Source organism: Vitis vinifera, chromosome 3 (assembly GCF_030704535.1).
Source record: "Vitis vinifera cultivar Pinot Noir 40024 chromosome 3, ASM3070453v1".
Taxonomy (NCBI): domain Eukaryota; kingdom Viridiplantae; phylum Streptophyta; class Magnoliopsida; order Vitales; family Vitaceae; genus Vitis; species Vitis vinifera.
In genome coordinates this window covers 5,091,789-5,116,787 of record NC_081807.1, presented here as the reverse complement: position 1 = coordinate 5,116,787, position 24,999 = coordinate 5,091,789, and the positions used below count along the sequence as shown (strand labels likewise).

The following is a 24,999-nucleotide window of genomic DNA, read 5'->3' as shown; positions in this document are numbered from 1 at the left end:
AGACCCATAATTAGAAAAAATTATATATTAATGTGAGATAAAAATTAAAAATAATTTTTATTAAGAAAATGTTAAAATTTTATTGTGAGTTGAAGGGGGTAATGCATGGATGTGATTAGTTAATGAGAAAATATTTTTTTTTTTAAAATCATTCCCTTAGGATTTGTTTCACGTGGTATGGGGATTAATTGATTTGGAAATTTGGAATGCGACATTTTGAATGGAAGACATTTTCTAATGATAATAATAAAATAGAAGAGGAGAAGTGTAAGATTACAAAATATAAAAGGCGGCTCTCTGGTCAATTCTGCTTCATCTCCCTCCTTCCTCGCATTTTCCTTTCTCGCTCTATAAATCTTTGGGTTTCACAGCAGCTTCAGCAGTTGGGATTCTGTCGTCGATAATGGAGATGGAAGTGGTGATTCCAGTACCGGCCGTCGACTTTAACTTCGACAGCGCTTGTTCTACTCCCTTCATCAGTGCTCCTTCTAGTCCTCAGCGTTTCGGCAGTTTCTTCTCGGCCCCCACCAGCCCCTCACGCGCCTCTGCTTTTTACCGGGAATTCAACGACTTTAACTTCTCCGGCAGGGACTCTTCCGCCTCCGCCGCGTCCGTTATCCCTTTTGATTGGGAGGAGAAGCCCGGAATTCCGAAGGTGAAGACCGCTGCGACGAGGAGCACTACGCGTGACGAAGATGACGATGATCAAGACTTTGCATTTGATTTCAGTGGCCAACTGGAGAGAACTTCTCTCTCCGCCGACGAGCTCTTCGACGGCGGCAAGATTCGCCCTCTCAGGCCTCCTCCTCGGTTACAGCTCAGCTACAACAACCCGGATGAGAATTTCAAGAGTGCGATTTCGTCTCCGAAATCACCCAGATCCCCGAAAAATATATTCTCGCCGCGACACAGAAAGGATACGGATCCGTTTGCGGCAGCGATCGAGCGGACGCGGAAAGAAGCGGGAACTGAACCCCAGTACCACCGCGGAAGAGAACGGAAAACTGGGTCGTCGCCGTCGTCTTCGGCGACATCGACGGCGGCAACTTCACGGAAAGTGACGAGGTCTTTGTCGCCGTTGAGGGTTTCGGACGTCACATTTGGAAGCGAACACAGTGTCCCACAGAACATCAACAATTCAAAACTTTCGTCATCCTCTTCAAAAAGTTCCAGAATATGGAGACTCAGAGATTTTCTACTGTTCCGAAGCGCATCTGAAGGTCGAGCAGCGAGCAAAGACCCACTGAGGAAATACTCATTGCTGACCAAGAAGAACGAGGACGTGAAGAACTGTAGCTTCCGGTCCACCGACAGCTCCGGCTCAGTGTCGAGCTCGAGGAGGAGAGGACCGGTGTCGGCGCACGAGATGCATTACACAGTGAACCGGGCGGTTTCAGAGGAGATGAGGAGGAAGACCTTCTTGCCATACAAGCAGGGGCTCCTGGGGTGCCTGGGATTCAATTCAACTGTTCATGAGATTTCCAAGGGTTTGGGTCTTTGACACGTGGATGGTCCAGATCTCTCGATCTGGGGGTTTTAATATTGTGATTATCTTGTTCTTGGACGCCTTTCTTTGCCCATAACAGTGAATGAAAATCCAAAGATTTGCACATTTTGATTCTTGGGTTGGAAAAATAATTTCTTAGTATAAGATGAATTTAATCATATTTCCTGCATTTTTTCATATGATTATGAACATTGGTCTACGTGGGAACCCAATAATCAGAATTACATTGATCTGATGGTCACTTTTAAGGGTGGGATGAAGAGAAATGTGATACTTTCCTAAGCTCACATGCAAATGCAAATAAAGGAGAAGTTGATTTTAAATGTTGGTGTAGAGAAGTCACCGAGCGACGGAATGTTTGGGGTGATGATAGCACAACATGTGAGCGTGGCTAAAGAGAATAAAAGGGGAAAGGGAAAGGAAAGAAAAGGAGATTGGCTCCCACACTTGGGCGGAAAGAGAGTTCAATATTATAATCATTGGATTGTGGAATAATTATGTGGATGATGTGCTATACAGTATTGAATGGAGGTCTTTAATCGGGTCTAAACAACCCATTTTAGAAGTTAATCCCACTCACAAAAGCCAGGGATGGTCACTTCTCGGGTCGGATCGGGTCGTGCCCATATCGGTTCTTAATTTTATACATATGGGTCATTTCAATTTTCTACTGTTTTCAATTAGTATAACTAAATTTAACCAAAACAAGGAAAAAAGAAAAGCAGAGGAAGAGGAAAGATGATTGGGGTTATGCTTTTGTAAGGCAATGGTATTGTTGTAGGAAAAGGCAAAGGTGAGCAACCATGCATGCAAAACTAGCTTTTGTTAAAGGCAATTTGTGTCTATTATAAAGGAAACCTACATCAAATCCTACAATCATGCTCTCACTTCTTTTCTCTTTTCTCCTTTTCCTTTGAAGCTTGCTGGCTAACCAGCTATGGTGGAGAGAAAAGTTGACCAAGAGAGAAGATGGGGATGATAGTGATTACAATCATGGGTGTAGGGCTTCATCCATCACCAAATACCATAATTTCCAAAGAGAGAAATTGTCTCATTTATGATCATGATCATGGTTTTATGATGATAATAAAGATCTTCCAATGGTGGTGGTGGTGGTGGTAGTGGTGGCAAATGGCAATGTTAGTTATATTTGTTCATCTCCATCATTAATCATATTGCATAGTTGTTGATGATAATCATTGCATTGATCCTTGACTCCATTGATCATGCATTTGCATAAATATCAAATTATATTTTTTCTCTTGTTTTTTTAGTTTATGTAATAATTAATGTTTTTTTATTATTATTATTATTATTTCTAATTAATAATTCAAATGCAGAAATAAACAAAGGGGAGTAGCTTAATTATGACACTTTTGACTTAATTTCATATGATGTGATCCTTTAATCTATGGATATCCTTATGCTAAGTATATCCATTATGGACTCACCTTTTTGACCTTTGCTTCATAGATCAAAGCAATTACTAATCAAGAAAGAAAAATCATATCAAGAATTATTTCGATTTTTTTTTTAACTCTCCTTATTTTTATATTTGAAATAAAATTCAAAAAATACATTAATATTTAATTTCAATTTCAGAGAAAAAAAAAAGGTTGGAGTGGGAAAAGTTATTCTAGGAATGATAAAAGGGAAAAAGGGAAAAGGAACTAAAATCAAATCTCCTCTTGAGTCCCGCAAAGTTGGTTGTTGACATGTTGGCATGTAGTATGGTAGGACCAAGAAGAGGTATCCTATCTTTCTATGTTTCAACTTCTTCCATTCCCATTTCTCTCTCAAATTCTTTATTGTAATGCCTAGAGAAACTTGACTCCATAGAGACTCAAAATGAGGTTTAATTTTGGGATTTTATTTAAATAAAACTCATAAAAATATGAAAATTTTTCTATAATTGCTTGAAAATGTTTTAGTATTATTTTTCTTCTAACCCACAATGTAAAACAAACAAAAATTTATTTTATCAATTGTTTTTAAATATAAAAATTATATTTTTAATAAAATGTTTTTTAAACTTTAGTTACCAAATTTTTTTCAACACATAAAATGAGTTCTTCTACTGCTCCTTAAGATAATAATAATAATATAAACATCCTGAAGAAACCCTAGTTATAATATTTTTTAAAAAAAAAAATTGTTATTAAGTTGTGTTTAGAGATGGTAACTAGATGGGTTTGAGACAAGTCATCTCTATTTTAATTCTATTTGTTTAAAATAATTTTCATCATCGTGCAACTATTTGTTTAAAATAATTTTCATATTCGTGCAACTAAAAAAACTAAACAGAGTGGGGGTGATGGCACGTGAATTTCCGTTTCGTCTTATTTAGTTTTTTCTTATATTTTTTAAATTTAATTATATTAAAATAAATATATTTTATAAATCTTTAAAATGTTATCATTTTTTATAACTAATTTTATTAAAAATTATTATTATTATAATATATTAAAAATAGGAATAAATAATTAAATTAAATTATTTTTAAAAATCAATTTTATATATAATTGAAAGATGAAATAAGGTAATACCTCAACCCCGTATGTTTTAAAAAAAAAAATTCTTAAATCCAAGTTTATTTAGGTTGTGTTTGGTCCCGAAAAATACTAAGAAAAAAAAATATAAAGAAAAATAATTTTTTTATATTTAATTGTCTTATGAAAAATATAAAAGAAAATCAAATATAATTAAAAATTTATGTATGTGTAAATTATTTAATATTTGTATCGATGAGTTAAAATAAATAAAATAAGTTTAAAGTAATAAATATAAATAATTGATGGACTTTTAATTTATTTTTTATATTTCTTTATTTTTTCATTCATTCTACTTTTCCATTATTATTATTTTTTTTTGCATTTTCCCTTATAGATTTTTCGAACCAAACATAGCTTTAAATTTCAAAATCCTTCTCATTAGGAGCGGTGGGGCGGGTACCCGAAAAGTCCGCCCTACTACCATCCCTAGTTATGTCTTTAACTCTTAACGCTTGGAGGAGACGGTGGTGTAGAGGGCGTTAGATTGCATACCAGACAATTGACGTGGACTTGGTCGAAGGGCGGATCAAAGCCCACCACGTGGATAAATACTGTTCATTCATTTAACTGACATGACTTCGTATTTATATCGTATATCTCCTCCGCCGATAAAACTGACTGTATTTTAAGGTCAAAGCACTGACCTAGTCAGTGAAGATCAAGACAATCAAAGACCTCCGTTTCTACTTGGAAGTCTCCCCACCCATTTTTTTTTCCAGTCATTTTCATATCAAAAAGATATATCACATTATATAAAAAGTTATATTATTTATTTATTTGCTTAAACCTTATCTTTATTGTTAATACATTTTAAAAAAAATATATACAAAAAATATTTGAGAAAAAACTTTTAGATCCCTAGACTATAATTCCTTTCCAAAAAAAGCATGACCAAAATTAAAGGACATTAAAGATGAAAACGACTTGGGAAGAAACCCGAACGTGTGAACATGGAGGATGCGGATCTTGGACATGTGGGCTGTGACTCAAAAGTGAATTGAAATAATAAAGAGGTGGGAAAACTCATCACGTAACAAGCAAGAAAGAAGTCTCATGTGAGTCCATTTATCATAAATAGCTTTCCTTGCATGACTTTGACTGTTCCCCCCCCTACCAAACCCATTTACCCACAGCTGGTCTACTTTTAGGGCTCGTTTATAGTGCCGATTTCCCAGCAGTTTCCTGCCATCCACTACTTTCACCAAACAGGTCTGTACAAGCGAGGTCCTCCTCCAAAATGCGATACACTGGGTGCATGCATTGATGGCCTTCCTTGTACTTATTACAGATAATGCATCATGTTCAGAGGCCTTTGGCATGTGCAGGGTTAGCGACAAGCTAACTAGATAATACAAGTGTACCGACCAATTCTCTTATATAGATACTGTTTGCTTTAAGTCTATTAAACCCCGTGGCTTAAAACACGTCTACCTAATTAAAGAGAAGTTCAATATATATAGACACATTTTTAGAAACTTCTTTACCCATCCAATATAAAATATCATACTCATTCCAGATACAACATCCTCATTGTCCCCCACCGCAAACAAAGCCTGTTTTATGCCTAATGAATACTCACAGTTTTAAAATATATTTACCTGATTAAAAGGAACCAGCTACATATATGATATCTCCTCTCCTATTTGACTTAGGCACAATTGGGCAAGCATAAAGAAGGTGAGATTAGACCGTGAGGAAGAACACTGATGGATGCCCATCCAGCCAAAGATATGGCACTAGCCACCAGGTAAATACAAATCCGAGCATATAAAAAATTGCATAATCCTTTTGATATACTGGGGCATTAGGCAACCGAGAAAATGATCCTACACCCAATACTGAAATTTCAATTGCAATAAAAAGAAAGATAAAAGTGATATTCATGTTCCCATGGTTTCAAGAGTTAGCCTAAAAGGAAGAGCGAAAATGAAAGTTGGAGAACAGCTCATCGTCCAAACAAATATTTGATATAAGCAGATGACATTATCCCAAGTTTTCAGAACTGGAATCTCAAAAGGTGGTTTATCCCCACCACATTATACAAACAAAGAAGCTATAAAAACTGTTTCTATTCAGTGCACACCTGTACAACCATTCTTGCTTGAATTTCTTGTTAGAATAGATAGCATTAGGAATGGCCATGTTCCACCTGGAAATGCATCAGTCAGCAAGAACCAAAAAGTAAAAGGCGGCGTATGAAAAATAACAGGAGGGGACAATGAGTTTCTTTCACCAGAAGTGGAGAGTAGATGCACAATACAGAATCCTTGGACCCACCATTTGACGGAATGAAACAATGAAGATCTTTTGAGACAAAATCTGCTGATAAGATAATTAAACAAGTCTGCAAATTATAATATTGATTTCCTCCACTCACTGCATTTCTCTATTAAAAAACAGCATCATTCAATGTTAAGAATGTGACTGAAGACACCAGATCAGGACCCCAGGAACTCTAAGATCTTAGCATAACATGCAGTCAAATAATTCACAATACCTGCATCAGAAATACAAACATAAAGGATCTGCTGAATCAATATGCTTGGCATAGGGAAAAGATTATGTATTAATAAGAAAAAGACTATTGATTGAACATGACAAGCGAATTCTCCCACAAGAAGTTGTCTGAAGGGAAAACATAATGAGTATTTCATTTGTGTAGTGCAGCCAAGAATTCATTTCAGACCAAAACCCTAATAAATGCTTATGGATATGATTATTGATATCTGATGTAACACCACCATTGTCTTACAATAACTCACTAGCTTCCACATGATCTTTTAATGGCTAGGGGGATTCCCCCTTTCTTCCTCTCAATCATTTATACTTCATCCCTATATCTTCATTCAAATGATATTTGTATGCTTGTATCAAAGTTCTATAAGAAGTTGAGGGTGCAACTGTTAAATTTTTGTTGTCCATGCCAATGATCACAGTAACCACAGTTTTATTGTGTCACAGTATAAATAACAAAGTGGATATATGACATACAGCTGATTTTAGGCCTATAATGCATCATCAGGCTCATGATCTAAACGACTCAATTCTCATAACATGAACAAGCCTGCAACTCTACCAAAGCCTGGCTACAAGGGCAAGAAAGAAAGAGAAGTAAAGCATTTTAGACAACTGGATTTTGGCCATAGAATCCATTTAGCTACCAAGAGTATTGCACCCGCTTATACATTACAAATGAAGCTAAGTGAAAATATGGTCCAAAATACGCTAAAGCATACCTCATAACAAGGAGAGAAGTATTTGCTAGAGCAGTTCCAAATTAACGGGACCCATAAAGGCCAAGCAATGATTTCTCCCTCTCTTCAACTCTCTTCTTTGCAGCCTCCCTTGCTTTAAGTGCAGCTGCTTCCTCTTTAGATACAGCCTTTGGCTTCTCATCTTGCCTCTTCCTCTTGTTAATAGCCACTGATGATGGAGCACATTTGGAAGATCTCCTGGGGTTTAAAGATGCTGAAACAACAGGACCAGGTGGAGGCCCATTTTGATGTTTAGCAGCACTCTTGTTTTCTCTGTCTTGAGTTCCCTCTGAAACTGAGAATGGACTTTTCAGCACAGGTCCTTTTTGTTTGGAATCTGAAGAAGCTTGAGATGTGGCAAATGCCTCTTCCTGTGTCACCCACTTGCCTGTAACATTCAACACAAGTAAATATATATATATATTATTTTTTTAGATAAGTATTTAACACAAGTAAATATACCCTTACATCATATGAACAAAGATGATATTTTAGGGAAGAAAGAATCAAAAGAACAATAAGAAAATTCAATAGTTCAACTCAATACCTATTGCATCAGAATAGTAAAAGCCAGAATTTGGATCATAGTAGATGCCATTACTTCGACTGTAGTAATAGCCTGAAGCGCTGTCATGCTCCCAATCTACCATCATTGAGAAGTGTATTAGCTTGAACAGTACCACAATCATATTTGCAACAGAAACATGGTAAGTACAAGAATACTGTCCAGAAGATTTTTTACAAGCATATGAGTTGGGGAAAAGCTCAAACCTATAGAATGGAAGTGGTTATTCCAGTGCTCATGTTTGCATAGTTCCCAGCCATAGTACAGCTAATGGCTGGATTTTCTGCCTCCCCAAACAGCAGTTTAGTACATTAGAAGTATGGCCTACCCACCCAAGAAGTGATAATCAAAACAAAATTTGTAAGGACTGCAAAAAATCTAAGGCAACCTCAGTACTAGTTCCTAAAACTCATCTTGGCTGTGTATGGATCTTTGTGCTTGTTTTGCATATGTTCCATTGAGCTCAAGCTTGTTCAGAAACTTAACAGTGCTTTTTAGTTCTGTCTATTTCTTGTGGTGTATAACTGTCCTCTTAATTCTATTGGAGAAGTTCTCTTATTCCTTCTTTTGATGAGAATTTGTAAATTTTGGAAGCATTTCTCATATTTCATTTGTACTCACATCAATGAATTGGTTCGTTTATGATAATAAATAAATAAAATAAAAACTGCTTTTTAGTTAGCCCAACATCATGAAAAATTTGTTTCTGCCTAACAATCCAACACGGCTACACTATCCAGATGCTACTCAAATGCCTTGCTGGATTGATATGTTGTCAACCTTTTTTTCAAAAATGCTCTTTGGATAAATTACAGGATCATGTCAGAAGTTGATCCTCTGGTTGCAAGCTTGAAACTTAAGCTTGAGTTTGACTAATTTGAACAGGCCCAAACCATCTGCAGAACAAAATAAGACCCTGTTTATTCTGATATTTTTGTACGGTTTAATTTAGGCCTATTCAGATTTCATATAGAAAAACAAAGGCCACTTAAGTCAAGCTTTATTTATGAGCAGCTTGGTTCATTCAACTGTTGTATACCCCACCTATAAGACACCCAGGACCATACAACCTGATCAACGATGATTCCAACTATCCACTTCAAAATATGGACCTTTTTTTACATCACACCAAAGAATGCGACAGATCAGTCAGTCACTGGATATCTGTTAGCATGGGATTCTTAGTGAGTCCATCGAGCAGTGCTCCCAGCAATGTGCATGAAGTGTTGCTTATTACCAAATCTTTTATCAAGACTAGTTTGGAAACAAACCGTTAGCAGTACTTGAATCATCCTCTTGAGCTAATGCATTGGCATTTGACTCTCTGGCCTCCCGGAAAGTTGCTATATCCTTCTGATAGCTACGCTTAGCTTTCTGGCAGACAATTGGAAAGAAACAAAAACAGTAAGCATAAAGAAAAATGTGTTTGTCCCTGTATGTTTGTATGTCAGTATCTCTGATATAAATCATGTACTGGCTGTACTACAACCACAGTAATATCAAATTCTAGTAATGTTCAAATAGAAAAATAATTATTTCCTGAAGCAGCAAAGTGAAGTAGGTGAGAGTTCACATGAGCAAGTGTGTAAATGTGCTTACTTTGGATGATTTCTGGCATTTTTTTCAATGAATAAAAATAGCACTGTTAATGAAATTAACATGAATCTACTTCAAGTCCCCAAACCAAACAGCAGAACTTATTCAGAAATGGACAAACCTGTCTAACCAAATTATTGGCCACTTACACTCTCATCTACATTATCCAAACCACTGATCAGGTTGCACTTTGGAAATATTTTCAGATTATGCTATATAACATGATTTTCTTTTGCAATCAAGTTTTACACTGCATATTTTCTTAGGTACTGTAACATCCACACTTGAATGAAAGATAGACAAACAAATCCATACCTTTTGTTTAACGTTTAATGTGAAAGACAAGGCTTCTTCATATGCCTATTTCTTCCCTATATATATATATATATATATTTTATCATTATTGTTTTGATCAGTATTTTTTGCTTTGGAACTGTAATCCACTTTAGAAAAAAAATCTAATCAATACCACCTATATATTATTAAATGACTATTGCACCACCACCACCATCGTGAATGTATACCACCCCAGCCACCATCACGACATTTTACATGCATGTCACACAAACAGTGCTCCAAAATAGATTTCCTTTATTTTATTTTGTTTCATTTTTTGGATAGGAAGTGCAAGCAGATGCAGTGAGTAAAAACAGTCCTAATGGGTTCATCATACAAGACTGGCAGCCAGAATAGGCTGCTTTTATGAACTAAAATTAGTAACACTCTTATGATTCTCACTCAGCAAACAGATGAGGACAACCTAAAGTGCAAACTTCAATGTGCCAAGTCTCAAATATAATGTCAAATAACCATATTCAACATCTAGAGAAACAATATCAAAATTAAGTCATTTTGAAATCAAAATTTGCAGAGTTATTGTTCTTGTTGCATTTCCATGGCAACCACAGTCACCAATGTGAGAGTAGATTCATTTTTCATACCGTGGGTTAAAGGCAGAGTGCTTTCAGATATACTTACTGATTCAATCTGTTCAAGGGCATGGGCTGCTTCCTTTTGTTCCTTCTCCTTAGCAGCATTCTCTTTTCTCATAGATGCAAGCCTCTTGGCAACACTATCCTTGTGGCGTTGACCAAGTTCATGGTTTCTAATGCTAGAAGGATTGTTGGCTATATAGATTTTGCAGAAGTCACACCATTTGTTACCCTGGCTAACCCAGTACTGTAAACAGGAGAAATGTTAAATAAATAAGACATACACAAACAATAAAATCAGGCTAACCCAGTACTGTAAACAGGAGAAATGTTAAATAAATAAGACATACACAAACAATAAAATCATAACTTCATTAGCAAGTTCTTCATTCAATTAAATTCTAGGCTGTTAATGGTAACATATCAGGAACTCCCCACCACAAACAAACATAGAAATAAATAAATAATTGGAATAGACATGGATATCATGAGAATTGAATAAAGGAAAAAATAAATTAAATATGAAATGAAAAAATTGACCCTACTTCCAATTAGTACATGCTCAGCATCACAAGAAACTAGTTAATACTGGAAAATATCAAACAATTCTAAAACTTTAGAAAATCTCAGAGAAGGAATGCAAGCATGATTCATGTTATACAGGCCTGAATGCTAAAACAACTTGCCAACATGAAGATGGATTGACAAATATTCAAAACAGTCCATACACCCACTGCTAAAAAGAAAACAGAACATGTCAAAAGCGCTAAATCAATGTTTTACACTCTTCAAATCAACCTCTTAAAAATGCATATGATGAATGGACACACAATTAACCTCTTCAAATGCATTCAATGAATGGAGACTACTATTAAGACTCTCCAATTCACCCTTTTCACTACCGCAATTTGGTCATTTAGACTATGTTTGGTTCCAAGAAAATTTATGGGAAAATGTGAGGTAAAGAAAATAGAGAGGAAAAGAAGAAACATACGAAAAAAATATATATTTAAAATCAATAAATTATTTTCATGCTCGGCTTGAATTCGTTTCAGTTAAAAGTTAAATAATTTAAAAATACATTAATGTCTAACTAATTTTAATTATGTTTTATTTTCTATGGTATTTTCGCAATAATATCAAGCATTTTCTTATTATTATTTTTTTTCCCGGAACCAAACATAGCCTTAATGATCATGGAAAAGAAATAGAATTGCAGATACATGAAGGGCACCAAGTTCTTCACATTACTATAAAGCAAATCCGCGGATGAACCAATTATCTGGGTATTTCGTATTAAGTTTGAGTTGCTTGTAGACAACCCGCACGCATATCAAAGTACAATAAACAAACAAGCCGTGATCTTTGAAGATAAACAAAAACAAACAAACAAACAAACAAAACCCTCTTTTTTCGGTTGATTGTGTAAGGACTGGTTTGGTTTGTAGAAAGAAATGGAGAAAATAAAATGCTCAAAAACGGATTCCTTGCGCGATCAATTTGAAGCATTTTGCTTGATTTCTCTCAACTCTTCCGAGAACCAAACACAGCGTTTCAAACAGAGAAAGAAAGAGGGATGGACAGTACCTCAGTCATGGCTGCAAATTGGATCTTCAGCTGCTGATGATTATGCGAGAATTGAGAAACCTAATTGTTAGGGCAAGTCTGAGAATTGTAAATTTGAAATTTGGATTGATGGGAAAAGGGTAATCCCTACTGACTCTCTCCACTGCCCTCAGTCAATTGGGGTTCTGGCCCATTTTATTTCAATTGCTTAAAAAAAAAAATAATAAATAAAATAAAAAATCCTGGGCAGGACACTCTAATTTCTTTGCTAAATTATTTAAGAACGTTTAAAAAGAAGCGAGGAAAAACTAATTTTTCAAATTTAATTATGATATATTTTTTAAATTCCCTTTCCAACAAGATTTTTTTATAAATATTTCATTTAAGAAATTTTAAAAATAAAAAAATAAAATTCATTAAAGGGGATCATACTCAACAATTTTAGATTTTTGACAATAATATAGTAGTTTAAAAAAATAATTTTTAAATTATTATAGTGGAAAAAATAAAAATTTTTAAAATCATCTCTTCAAAAAATGACTTATTTCATTTTTTTTTTTTAAATTATATTAAAATTATCTTTTTCAATATATTATTTCTAAAATTTCTTTTTTAAAAGAAGAAAAATGTTTTTTCAAGAAACGATTTTCTTAAAATATATATATATATTGAAATTATCTCTTTAAAAACGATTTGTTAAATAAAAAGAATATTAGAGCATAAATATCTCTTCAAAATTATATATATTCATTTTGAAAATAAAAAAAGTATTCATTTTGTAAATATTATTTAATAAATTTGTTTTTTATAAACTAATTTTTCATATAAAATTGATAATAGTTTTTTTTTTAATTCCAAAGTGAAAAAAACAAAAAAACAATATATAAATATTATTTATCTTATAAATAAAAAAACAATATAAAACTAAATTAGTTTTATTAGTTGTAATTAATTGAATTAATTTAAAGAAAAATTGAAGATAAAGAACAAAATATTCTTTAAATCAATATCTAATTTAACATAAAAATTTTAAATATGGAATGTTAAACATAATTTATATTTTTATAAACTAAGTGTACACGTATCAAAGCACGTGAAAGAATATGAAAAAAAAAAAGTCTAATAAAAAATTAATACGTGAATTTATTATTTAAAGACTTATATAAAAATAAAGTAGAAATTAAAAATCAAATAATTGAATTAAACATGAAACCAAATTAAAAATAAATAAATAAATGGGATTAAATATAAATAAGTTCACACTTTTTTACACCAAATTTTATGATAATAAAATTATTTTTTTAACCAATTTTCTTATATTAAAAAAATTATTCTACCTTAGTCCTTGACCATAATATTTATCAATCTTAATTTAAACCCATTATTTATTTCTTTTAGACTAAATTTGTAAATTTTTTTGAGTTAATTATTTTATATATAGTTTAAATACTTTTTCTTCTTTTTTATATGAGAGCTTTTTTTCATAAAAATCAAAACAAAAATGAATTAATTTGTGAAAGAAATTTGTGGATTAAACAAAAAAAAAACATCTTAAAAAGAAAAAAAAGAACGGATATCATACTCAAAAGAGTTGAAAAGAAAAAATTTGAAAAAAAAAATAGAAAATGACAAAATAAATAAAAAATTTCAAACTTTAAATATGAAAAATGAAATAGTTACAAGAAATTTGAAAAGTTTTCAAACTTTTAATGATAAATTTTTATAACATTGATTATAATAATGTGGTTTTAAATATAATGAAATTTAGAACTTTTAAGACATTTTTTGAATGAAAAAAGTGAAAAGTAAATAAAAATAATAATGATTGGATACACTTTCTTTTAAAGAAAATAAAATAAAAAATTTATGTTGTATTTAAAAACTCTTATGAAAAAATCATATGTTGTTAAAAATTATTTTTTTAATTTGTTTTTAAAAACCATTATATATTTTGTATAACTTATTATTATTTTTTTCTTTGTAAAGATAGAAAATAGAACCATATTAAATTAAATAATTTCATATCAGAAAATAGAATCCAAATTAAATTAAATAATTTCATATCAAAGAAAAATATATAATATATTAAATTATTCAATCAAACGAAAAATATATAAATAAAAAATAAGTTTTATTCTAAAAAAATTTTAAAAATCAAAAGAATTAAAATCTCGATATAAATTTTTTTATCATTTTTGTAAATTTTATATCAAAATCTTAATATTTTTAAAAAAATGTAGTAATTTTCTTAATAAATTTAAATTTGTTTAAATAAATAATATAAATGAGTGATAAAACTTTTTATTCAATAATTATCTATAGTATAATAAGTGTTATTATTAATTCATTGTTATTTAATTAAATATAAAAGTTCAAAAAATTTAAATATCTCGAAATGAATGGAAATCACTATTACGGTTATAAAAAGTAAAAAGTTTTATGTGATTTTTTTTTTAAAAAAAAAGATAATTTATTTCTTTGAAAAAATGAAAGATAAGTTAGGATAAGAAGAAAAAATTAATAATAAATATAAGTATTGAATATATTTTATTTAATTTTCCAAAACATTCTCAAATATAATTTAAAATACTTCAAATTTATTATTAAGAAAAAAAAACATGATTTATGGAAGAGTTCCAAACAAACCTTAATTGTTTCCAAAATCGAAAAACATTTTGCAATGATCCACTACTATAATCAAACTAATAAACATTGTATTGATGTTAAAAATGAATGTCTAGTTTGATAGGTTTCCCACAAATATTAAGGGCCATTTGGTAGTACTTTTTAAATTTTGTTTTTAAAATAAAGAACAAAAAATAGTTTTTTTATAATTTTTTTAAAATTAGAGTGTTTGGCAAGATGTTTTAAAAAATAATTTATTTATTTTTTTTAAAAAAGAAGCTTATTTGAATGAAAGAATTTGTATTGTTTTTAAAGACAATGTATCACTTTTATTTTATAAAAAGTTTATAAATTTAATTTATAATAATATGAAATCAAATTCAAGTTAAGTCTTATTAAAAATAAAAATTAAATTTACAATTAAATATGAGTTAAAGATAAATATATATTTTTAATTATGAAACAATTTTTTTTTTATTGTAGTGAAACAAAAATTTCTATAAGATAAAAATGATTTTAATATTTATTTTTAATACAAGTCAAATAAGTACTTTAATTATTATTTTTAAAATTTTTTGTTTTATCATGTTTTCCTATGCTTTTTTGAGAAACTTTTTTTTTTTAAGTTAAATAATCAAAATAAGTTTTTTAATGTTTTATAAAATCAAGGATATTTGGTAAGTTATTTTTATAAAGGATTTTAAAAATAAAAAACAAAAAGGTTTGTTCAGATAAATTGTTTTTTAAAATTATTTTGATTTTGCAAAAACATTTTAAATTCAATTTATATAATATTAATTAATTAAATTTAATTGAAGCCTTATTGAAAATGAAAATAACTTTGTAATTACAAATAAATTAAAAAATATATAGTTTTTAGTAAAACATAAATATCAATATGATAATAAAATCATAAATTATATTTGTAGTAGAAAATATACTAATTTATATGTTAGCAAAATTATATTTTATTATATTCATAAATTTATGGTATTAATGAGTTTATTATTTAAGTTTTTAATTATTTTTAAAAATTAATAGTCTTATTAACAAATTCAACGCATCAAGTCCTGTTTAATTTGGAGTTAATTTGCCTGAAGAAAAAAAAATTGAAAAATATAAGTTTTATGTAGAAGATAAATAATAGAGTGTATTTGTTTTTTGTTTTTTTTATTGTTTTTAAAAATGCTGAAAACAATTTTTACTTGTTCTTTAGAAGTTGTTTTCTATTTCACTTTGTTTTTAAAAATTGAAAATAGATAACAATAACCAAATAGTGTTATGAATTTTAAAAAACTGTTTTCTATTTTAAAAAACAAAAAACTGTTTTTAAAAACTCAGCCAAACAGACTCTAACTTTTTATTTTATAGTTTTTTTAGAGCAGTTTTCAAGATTGGATTTGAATATAAAATTAAAATGAAGTATTGAATTTGAATATAAAATCAAAATGAAGTTATGAATATACAGATTTTGTTGTGTCAAGTAATTAAAATTTTAAATTAAATCCCTATTAAAACAGTTGATGAAATAGAAATTGGAGGCAAATGAAAAGATTAAATTTTTCATTACCTTCTAGGTTTGTGATACCAATTTCATAAATGACTTTTGTTAACCCTAAGAAAACAAAAAGACTAAATTCTCATTTAAGTTGATTATGAGTATGAAAATTATTAAATTTTGAATTACCTTTTAGGTTTGTAATAATAATTTTAAGAATGGTTTGTGTTACGTCAAATAATTAAAATCCTAACAACATGAAAATATTAAATTTTATAAGTAGTATAGATTTGTTGATAAATATCTCAATAATTATAATTATTTATACATATTAAATTTACTAAATAAAATTAATTAATTTTATAATACATATAGAGATGATTTTTTTTAAAAAAAAAGAAATCCTCTCTAAAAGAGACAATTTCTCCCCTTATATATTTTTTTAAAAAAAGGAATTTTATAAATAAAACATGATTTTAGTATTTTATTTTTAAAAAGGAAATAAATCATCTTTTGAAAAGACAATTTTAATAACAATTTTTATTTTCCTTTTTCCTATTTGACAAAAACTATAATGAATTTAGAGTACATTTGGAAATTGTTAGAAAAATTAGGCTAATCCAACCTATGGTAATCACCCTTGAGGGATGAATAGAGTGATGGTCTTTTTTTGCAAATTTTAACTATGTGAATGTAAGAGACAATTATATGCAAGTATATAATAAGTAATATAAAGACAATTGCATATAAATTAAAAGAGTAGGGAAGAGAGAATGCAAACACAAGATTTTATAGTGGTTCGGCGCAACCCGGCCTACATCCACTCTCCTCTAACTTCAATTCCAAGCTCGAGGTTTCACTAATTCAAGACTTCCAAACCAAGTCTTCAAGCAATACAATTGGATTATGGTTCCAATTCACCCTCTTGAACTTTTGGCTCCAAACACCCTTTACACTTCTCAAGAGATATCCCACTCTTGAACAACCTCTCAAGTGATACTCCACACTTGAGAAACTTCCTCTCAAAGATTTACAAATAAATGATCTCACAAAATCCTAGTACAAAAACTTTAAGTTCAAATGATACAAGAAAACTATGATTGAAAGATGCACTAAAGATATGCAAGTTTTAGAACAATGGTGCACTAAAAAACACTCTTCTAAGGCTCAAATATATTCAAGAAAGGTTTGGGAAGGTTAACATTTTTAAACAATGAAGATTTGAGCCTTTTTATAGAAGAGAAAAGCCAAACTAGCTGTTTGGGGGTTCGACGGGTCGAGCTAGGCGTTGACCGGTTGACTAGTCGTTAGCATTTAATACTTGACAGGTGACCGTTGGGCCTCAATCGGACCTCAACTGGAACTTGACCGGACCTCAACCGGTTGAACAACCGTTTTGGAAGAAAGAGAAAGTTTTTTGCACCCTCGATCGATTGAGCTGGGGGTCGACAGGTTCCTCATCTGGATCAATCGGTTGAGCCATTTTTTGGCTCAACAACCCATTTTTTCAACTTAAAACCTTTTAAAACAAGTTTGAAAAACATTTAACACAATGTTTTAGTTGAAAACATGAAATCATCCAATTTTTAAAATATTTAAAATAAAATAACTCTTGGATGATTTGGTGCATAAGTAAAGAATGTAATGCTTAAAAATCCTAGTGCACCAATAACCTTACAAAGAGATCTTATGAAGCTTGGGTCTTGAAAAACATTTATCTTTGAAGTGATCTTCTTTTTCATGATTTCTCCTTGACTTAATTTGTCTTTATGATTGCGACTTTGAAAATTGTCTTGTCTAATCACACTTGAAATATAATTATTAGTTCTAAACCTTATTTTATTATCATCAAAATCAAGATTAACTAAACCTTGGTTTCACAGAAATGATTTTAAAAAGTGTTTTTAACATTTTTAACACTTGAATGATAAAATTTTTTAAGTATTAAAAATATTAAAAGCGTTTGCTAAAATCACTATCAATTGAGCTCTTAAAATTATTTTTTCCACTACGCTAGACTACATTACTCTTCTCAAAAATCCCATCAATTTTGGAAGGGATGGTTAATTTGGGCCGTCATGCTCATAGCAGGCCGCAAGCCGCAAGCCGCAAGCCGCATTTATCAGATGTCTTGGGCCGGAATGCTAACAGCAGGCCTAGCCTTTCTAATTTGGCCCTTTGATGAGATAAACTCATAAACCTCGATACAGACAGACGGAAGCTTGGATTCAACTGAAGCCAGAGGGATGCTCATCGGCAGAGCACAAGAGCTCTCATCTTCCACTCTCACCATAACCACCGCTTTCTCCTCGAGCCCTAACCCTAACTATACTTTTTCCCTTCCCATGCGCACACCCGTCCTTTCTTCACTCTCTCTTCTCCGCTCCCTCTCCCCCTCTCTCCACCACCGCTTCCTGTGCTCCCTCTCCCTCTCCAACTACTCGAAATCCTTTTTCTTCCCATTACCCACTACTAATATCCGTCATTCATCTCTATTTCGGCGGCCCCCATTGGCGAAGCCGCTGAGTAGTTTTGTCGAACAGGTGGTAGGTGAATCGGAGAGGGACGAGAATGAGGGTTTTTCTCGCGGAGGGGAGGGCGAGAGTTTCGACTTCGGGGTTGCTTTTGGTTCCACTGATTTGAGGCACTTGAGTTCGCCTTCTTTAGAGGTTAAGGAGCTGGAGGAGCTGCCGGAGCAGTGGAGGAGGTCGAAGTTGGCTTGGCTGTGCAAGGAACTGCCGGCGCACAAGCCTGCGACTTTGATTCGGATACTGAATGCACAGAAGAAGTGGGTTAGGCAGGAGGATGCGACTTATATTGCGGTGCATTGTATGCGGATTCGTGAGAATGAAACTGGATTTAGAGTAAATTTCGTTACTTTATTGAACTTAGTTTGAATTTGGATTGAAGTGCATATGTTGAATGTCTGGTACCCCCTGAATAATTATCTCATGTACATCTTTTACGAGGCTCTAATTGGTTATGGAGATGAATGAGAAAAAGAAAAGAAAAGAAAAGAAAAAAAATGCACAGAAGGTTGAAACTGGAACAAGTAGTTAATTGAAAACACGGGAATATCTACCTCTCATGTTGTATTTTATAATTATCATCACATTGGAATGTTTCTCTTTGAATTATGTGTATTGTTGATTCTTGAATTGTACACTTGTAACTAGGATGTGAGTCTATCGTTGATGTTTATGATTAATGTGAAGTTTGTAAGAACATATGGGTCAATTTTTTTTTTTTTTTTTGCATGATGGTAGTTATTCTTTGGATTAGCCTGGGAAGGATTTGGATGTGATACTTCTCTACAAGGTTTAGGCTTTGGAAGACTTGAATTAGAGGTTAATTCAGACAGGGGTCCAAGAGAACTAAAATGATTAATGTTTGGTTTTTGCTTATATAAAATGTTTTTGTGTGATAAAGGTGTCATGTGCATTTGAAGTTGATTTCCTTTTTCTAACTCACACCCATTCATTCTGTCACACTTTCATATAGAATAAGGATAAAAGATATTGCATTTAAGGGTGGGGGGTGGGGGACTTTGGAGATGGTTAATGCACAAGTCCCGCAAGTAATGGCTTTTTATTATATATTAGCTTGATTGTTCTGTGTTTTCTTAATATTTGTAGTGTTGCCTGTTAGGGTGGGAGTTGGGAATCAGTTAGCTTTTTGAAATGCATCACTCCTGCAAATTTGTGGTTTCTTATGTGATACCCTGTTTGTTCTTTGATTTATTATTGAAGTCTTGGAATTAATGAACTCATTTCTGTTCTAGTTGTTCTGGGGTGTTAGATTTCCTCATTGAAAAAGTTTTTGTTATATTTTAGGTGTACAAATGGATGATGCAACAACATTGGTTTCAATTTGATTTTGCTCTTGCTACTAAGCTAGCAGATTATATGGGGAAGGAGCGGAAGTTTTCAAAATGTCGGGAGATATTTGATGACATAATTAAGCAGGGACTTGTGCCATGTGAATCTACATTTCATATTCTAATCATTGCCTATCTTAGTGCATCAGTACAAGGCTGCCTGGATGAAGCATGTGGCATTTACAATCGTATGATTCAGTTGGGAGGTTACCAGCCCCGGCTTAGCTTGCACAATTCTCTCTTCCGGGCTCTTGTTGGCCAACCAGGAGGCTCTTCAAAATACTTTCTCAAACAGGCGGAGTTCATTTTCCATAACTTGGTGACATTTGGATTCGAGATACACAAAGATGTTTATGGTGGCCTAATTTGGCTACATAGCTATCAGGATACCATAGATAGAGAAAGGATAGCATCACTAAGGGAAGAGATGCAATTAGCAGGAATTGAAGAAAGCAGAGATGTGCTTTTGTCCATCTTGAGAGCTTGCTCGAAGGAAGGAGACGTGGAAGAAGCTGAAAAAACTTGGCTCAAACTCCTCCATTCTGATTGTGCTATTCCTTCTCAGGGTTTTGTGTACAGAATGGAAGTCTATGCAAAGGTAGGGGAGCCTATGAAATCTTTGGAGATATTCAGGGAGATGCAAGAGCAGTTGGGCTCCACCAGTGTTGTGGCATATCATAAAATCATAGAGGTGTTATCTAAAGCTCAAGAAATTGAACTTGTAGAGTCTCTTATGACAGAGTTCATAAACAGTGGGATGAAACCCCTCATGCCATCCTATATTGATCTAATGAATATGTATTTCAATTTAAGCTTGCATGATAAATTGGAGGCAGCCTTCTACGAGTGCCTGGAGAAATGTCGTCCAAATAGAGCTATTTACAATATTTACATGGATTCTTTGGTACAAATTGGCAACCTTGATAAGGCTGAGGAGATCTTCAACCAAATGTATAGTAATGGGGCAATTGGTGTCAATACTAAATCATGCAACACTATTTTAAGTGGATATCTCTCTTGTGGAGATTACTTGAAAGCTGAAAAGATATATGATTTGATGTGCCAGAAGAAATATGCTATTGATGCTCCATTGATGGAAAAGCTTGATTATGTTCTAAGCTTGAGCAGGAAAGTTGTTAAGAGACCTGTGAGCCTGAAGCTAAGCAAAGAACAACGGGAGATTTTGATTGGTTTGCTGTTAGGTGGTTTGCAGATGGAATCGGATGAAGAGAGGAAGAATCATGTGATTTATTTTGAGTTCAATGAGAACTCTGGTGCACATTCTGTTTTGAGGAGACATATACATGAGCAGTACCATGAGTGGTTAAATTCTTCCAGTAAGCTAAGTGATGACAATGATGATGTACCATACAAATTTTCTACCATCTCACATTCTTATTTTGGTTTCTATGCGGACCAGTTCTGGCCTAGAGGTCGACCCATGATTCCAAAGTTAATCCATCGGTGGTTGTCACCACGTGTTCTTGCTTACTGGTATATGTATGGAGGCCACAGAACATCATCTGGGGACATTTTGTTAAAGCTAAAGGGAAGTCGTGAGGGTGTTGAGAAGGTCGTCAGAACATTGAAAGCACAATCAATGGATTGCCGGGTCAAGAGGAAAGGAACTGTGTTTTGGATAGGATTGCTGGGAAGTAATTCTACCTGGTTCTGGAAACTGATTGAACCATATATTCTGGATGATGTGAAAGATTTTGTCAAAGCTGGCTGCCAAAATACCATTAGCTTTGGCAGTGGGTCTGATACCGATGAAAATGCTGCCGATTACAGTGACAATGAGAATTCATAGGATCTCTAAGTAAAGCATGCACCTTGTCACAACACGGTCCTTCACCCTTTTTACATGGATCTGTTCTTGGTCTCTGGGTTGAAAAAGTGAGTGCAGACACACTGGTTCATGAGGTAGGCCAACCTTCAAAGTTGTATATACTTCAGTGCACACAAATCAATCCTGTATCTTTTGTTTAGTCATGTGGTAAGTGGCTGTTGGAAATGTAGGAAAGGAAAAAGAACCGAGTGTCATTCTTGCAGTTTGTAGCCTCTATTGCCTTGGAAGTCCATAGACCTATATGTGCAAAATGTCTTACAGAGAGACGTGGTCCACACATTAGCTTGGTTCCATTACAATTCTTAGGTTCTATTATCCTACTGTTGACATTCTGTAGATCTTTGAACCTGTTTGCAAGGAGCTTTTTGTCACCAACCTTCATTTTCAAACCTTAGCACCGGCTTCATAGCACAATATGTTTCACCTAATAGGGTGGAACTTCTCTTTTGGTCCTCACCCTTTGAAAGGATTTTCTCATATAAAACTCAAAAGAGAACTTCTCTTTTGTATATGTAAGCAAATATATGTAATTGGATTGGAAAATCTACTGGGTGCCTGAGATCAAGGTTTCTCTTCAACCAAATGAAATGTAATTTCCTGTTATAGTTTCCTTTCATCTTCTTTGTTCTGTTTTTCATAATAAGTAATTTCCTTCTGAAGTTCAGGAGGAACCTAAAGAAGGGCCTGGATGGTAAGTTGATAAGATATGGAGAATCAATTGATAGGAAACTTTACCAAGTTGCTTGGCAAGCATACCATGTGTCCTCCATCCTCTTAAAAAACCCTTATTCCAATCTATCTTAAAATCTTAGGAGTTCATGTGGGGTTATAAGATTCCTAGTATATTTATAGTTTCCTAGTATATATATATATATATATATATATATATATATATATAAACAGAAGGGACTTAATGTTAAAGAAATTTTGGCTACCAGTAAAAGAGAATAACTTTGTGCTGGTGCTGTGGCTGTATTTTGAAGTGCAATTTTTCTCCTTCTGAAGTTTATTTGTTGTGATATTATATTTCCAGGGTTCCACATAAATGGACTAATTTCTCATCTTTTGTATTTGCACTGCCTTTTGATACTTGCATTTTCCCATGCTATTCTGATAATCCGAAAATGCAATTATAAGTGTTTTAGCCTATGCTAACACTTTAAGAATGATGGAGAATCAGAAAACATAAAGTAGAGGAGAAAAATAGAAGAAAATAGTGGCCCTGAGTCAGAAGGAGATGATGAAGATGCAAAGGATGAAGAGGAGGAAGAAGAAGAAGAGGTGGAGGAAGAAGAAGACAGAAACTAACGAAGAAGTGAGAAAAGGGGGTGAGCCTTGTTTTTTATTCCTTATCTATCTCTTCCTCTTTGTTGTTAAGCTTACTTTGCTTTAGGCTTTTGGGAAAAAGATGGTTAATTAGAGTAGTTGTGCCTATAGAGAAAAAAAATAATAGTTAATCAGAATAGTTGTGACTTATGACTTTAGGAGGAAGTGAATTCAATTACCATTTTTTCTCCCACGGATTTAGAATCATGTATTAGGAGTTGGTTTTCCTCCACTGAGTAGATGCATACTCCATTGGTGAAATCGCATTTTTATTTCATGCATGATCGAGTGACTCGTCTAGGAATTTGGCTGTGGTAAAGAACCTTCTTATTCTTCGACTAAATTATTGTCATTAATTTTCTTTATGGCATGGATAATTGGGTGTTTGAGATTGCATTGTTCCAATGATTGATTCTTGAAAAGATACTATGCACAGTTTTGAACTAGGAGATTGAAGTATTCTCTTTCCTCTCAAAAGAGGGGGAAAAAAGAATAGAAAGAAAGAAGCAATATTTAGATGACTCACGCATTTGGAGGTTGTTATCACAAGCAACATACTGATTACATGCATGATTGATTGGGAATTAAGTTTCTTCTCTCTTTTTTTTTTGGTTATTAGTCCATGCAAGTTAGGATGGAAATTATGGAACTTAACTACTCATTTTTCTTTTCCGTATCTTGTAGGTTGTCTGGAAGCTTTGGTTCTATATCCGGGAAAACAATTTGCAAGGTCCTAAGAACAAGCAAAAGATAATATGTGACGAATCATTATAGTCCCTTCCCTTTTTCGTGTTGATATCATTAATATGTTTCAAATGAATAAAAGACCGGTCCAGGCATATTTGACCATTAGATGTGGAAGATGGTATTTTCTGAACTAGCTTTTTCCTTCGCTCATATATGAGACACTGAGTACAGATACATGCCCTAGTTTACTTGTTTATTTTTCACATTTATGATGCAGTAAGATAGCATTAATTTCCTTCTTCTAGCAATCTTAGCTTGCTATTTTTCTCTCCCATGTTGGACTTGGTGTTGGTGCATGCTCTCTCATTTGCACATGCTGGTAGCTTTGAACTTGTTTGACCATGATTCTCTAATGTTTGAAAATAATTCTTTTGATAAAAATTTTCAAGTGTTTGAAAAGATTCACGGTTCAATAGTTAAACTAGTAGTTGAATCCCAGTAGCGCATGTAATAAATATATGATTTATATATTATTAAATTTTAAAATATACAATTAAAATCTTTAATAATATTTCCTTTTTAATATTTGATATGTCAAATTAAGTAATGATAGATATAAATATACTAATAGTTAAACCAATAGTTGAATCGCGCTAATGATGTAATAAATATATGATTTATATATTATTAAATTTTAAAATATATGATTAAAATCTTTAATAATATTTTCTTTTTAATATTTGATATGTCAAATTAAGTAATGATAAATATAAATATACTAATAGTTAAACCAATAGTTGAATTGCAATAGCGTCAATGATGTAATAAATATATGATTTATATATTATTAAATTTTAAAATATATAATTAAAATCTTTAATAATATTTCTTTTTTAATATTTGATATGTCAAATTAAGTAATGATAAATATAAATATACTAATATAATAAATTTTATTAAATAAACCATGTATAATATTTAACCATGAAGATGTATTTAAGATGAAAAGAAAATTTTAATATTTAATTTTATCTTTATTTATTTTATTATTTTAAAATTTTTAAAATTATTATATTATTGTCATACTTATCATTATATAATTATTATAAAAAAATTATAAATTAAATATTTATATTTGTTAAATATCTTAAATCATAAAAATTTG

General features: G+C 32.1%; 3 protein-coding genes across 8 annotated transcripts; 2 read left to right on the top strand and 1 right to left on the bottom strand.

Annotated features, from left to right (window-relative positions):
- Positions 1–220: 220 nt before the first annotated feature.
- Positions 221–1,612, top strand: LOC100253812 (uncharacterized). The gene has a single exon (XM_002281945.4). The coding sequence runs from the start codon at positions 404–406 to the stop codon at positions 1,499–1,501; it is 1,098 nt and encodes a 365-aa protein (XP_002281981.1). The 5' UTR covers positions 221–403; the 3' UTR covers positions 1,502–1,612.
- Positions 1,613–6,007: 4,395 nt separating this feature from the next.
- Positions 6,008–12,242, bottom strand: LOC100246948 (uncharacterized). Of its 3 annotated transcripts, none has more exons than XM_002284977.5 (6): positions 11,994–12,242; positions 10,453–10,653; positions 9,150–9,252; positions 7,861–7,956; positions 7,296–7,701; positions 6,008–6,556 (listed from the first exon to the last, which is right to left on the bottom strand). In XM_002284977.5, the coding sequence occupies exons 1-5, from the start codon at positions 12,000–12,002 to the stop codon at positions 7,337–7,339; spliced, it is 774 nt and encodes a 257-aa protein (XP_002285013.1). In that variant the 5' UTR covers positions 12,003–12,242; the 3' UTR covers positions 6,008–6,556; positions 7,296–7,336. The 3 variants fall into 3 exon arrangements, with proteins under 3 accessions (XP_002285013.1, XP_019074640.1, XP_019074641.1); XM_019219095.2 differs by having other exon boundaries at positions 6,008–6,378; XM_019219096.2 differs by lacking the exon at positions 6,008–6,556 and adding an exon at positions 6,990–7,141.
- Positions 12,243–18,252: 6,010 nt separating this feature from the next.
- LOC100258959 (pentatricopeptide repeat-containing protein At2g15820, chloroplastic) lies at positions 18,253–24,142 on the top strand. 4 transcript variants are annotated; one of them, XM_019219074.2, is made up of 4 exons: positions 18,253–18,959; positions 19,929–21,895; positions 23,002–23,149; positions 23,832–24,142. In XM_019219074.2, the coding sequence occupies exons 1-2, from the start codon at positions 18,342–18,344 to the stop codon at positions 21,780–21,782; spliced, it is 2,472 nt and encodes an 823-aa protein (XP_019074619.1). In that variant the 5' UTR covers positions 18,253–18,341; the 3' UTR covers positions 21,783–21,895; positions 23,002–23,149; positions 23,832–24,142. The 4 variants fall into 4 exon arrangements, with proteins under 4 accessions (XP_019074619.1, XP_019074621.1, XP_019074622.1 ...); XM_019219076.2 differs by having other exon boundaries at positions 22,959–23,149; XM_019219077.2 differs by lacking the exon at positions 23,002–23,149.
- Positions 24,143–24,999: the final 857 nt, after the last annotated feature.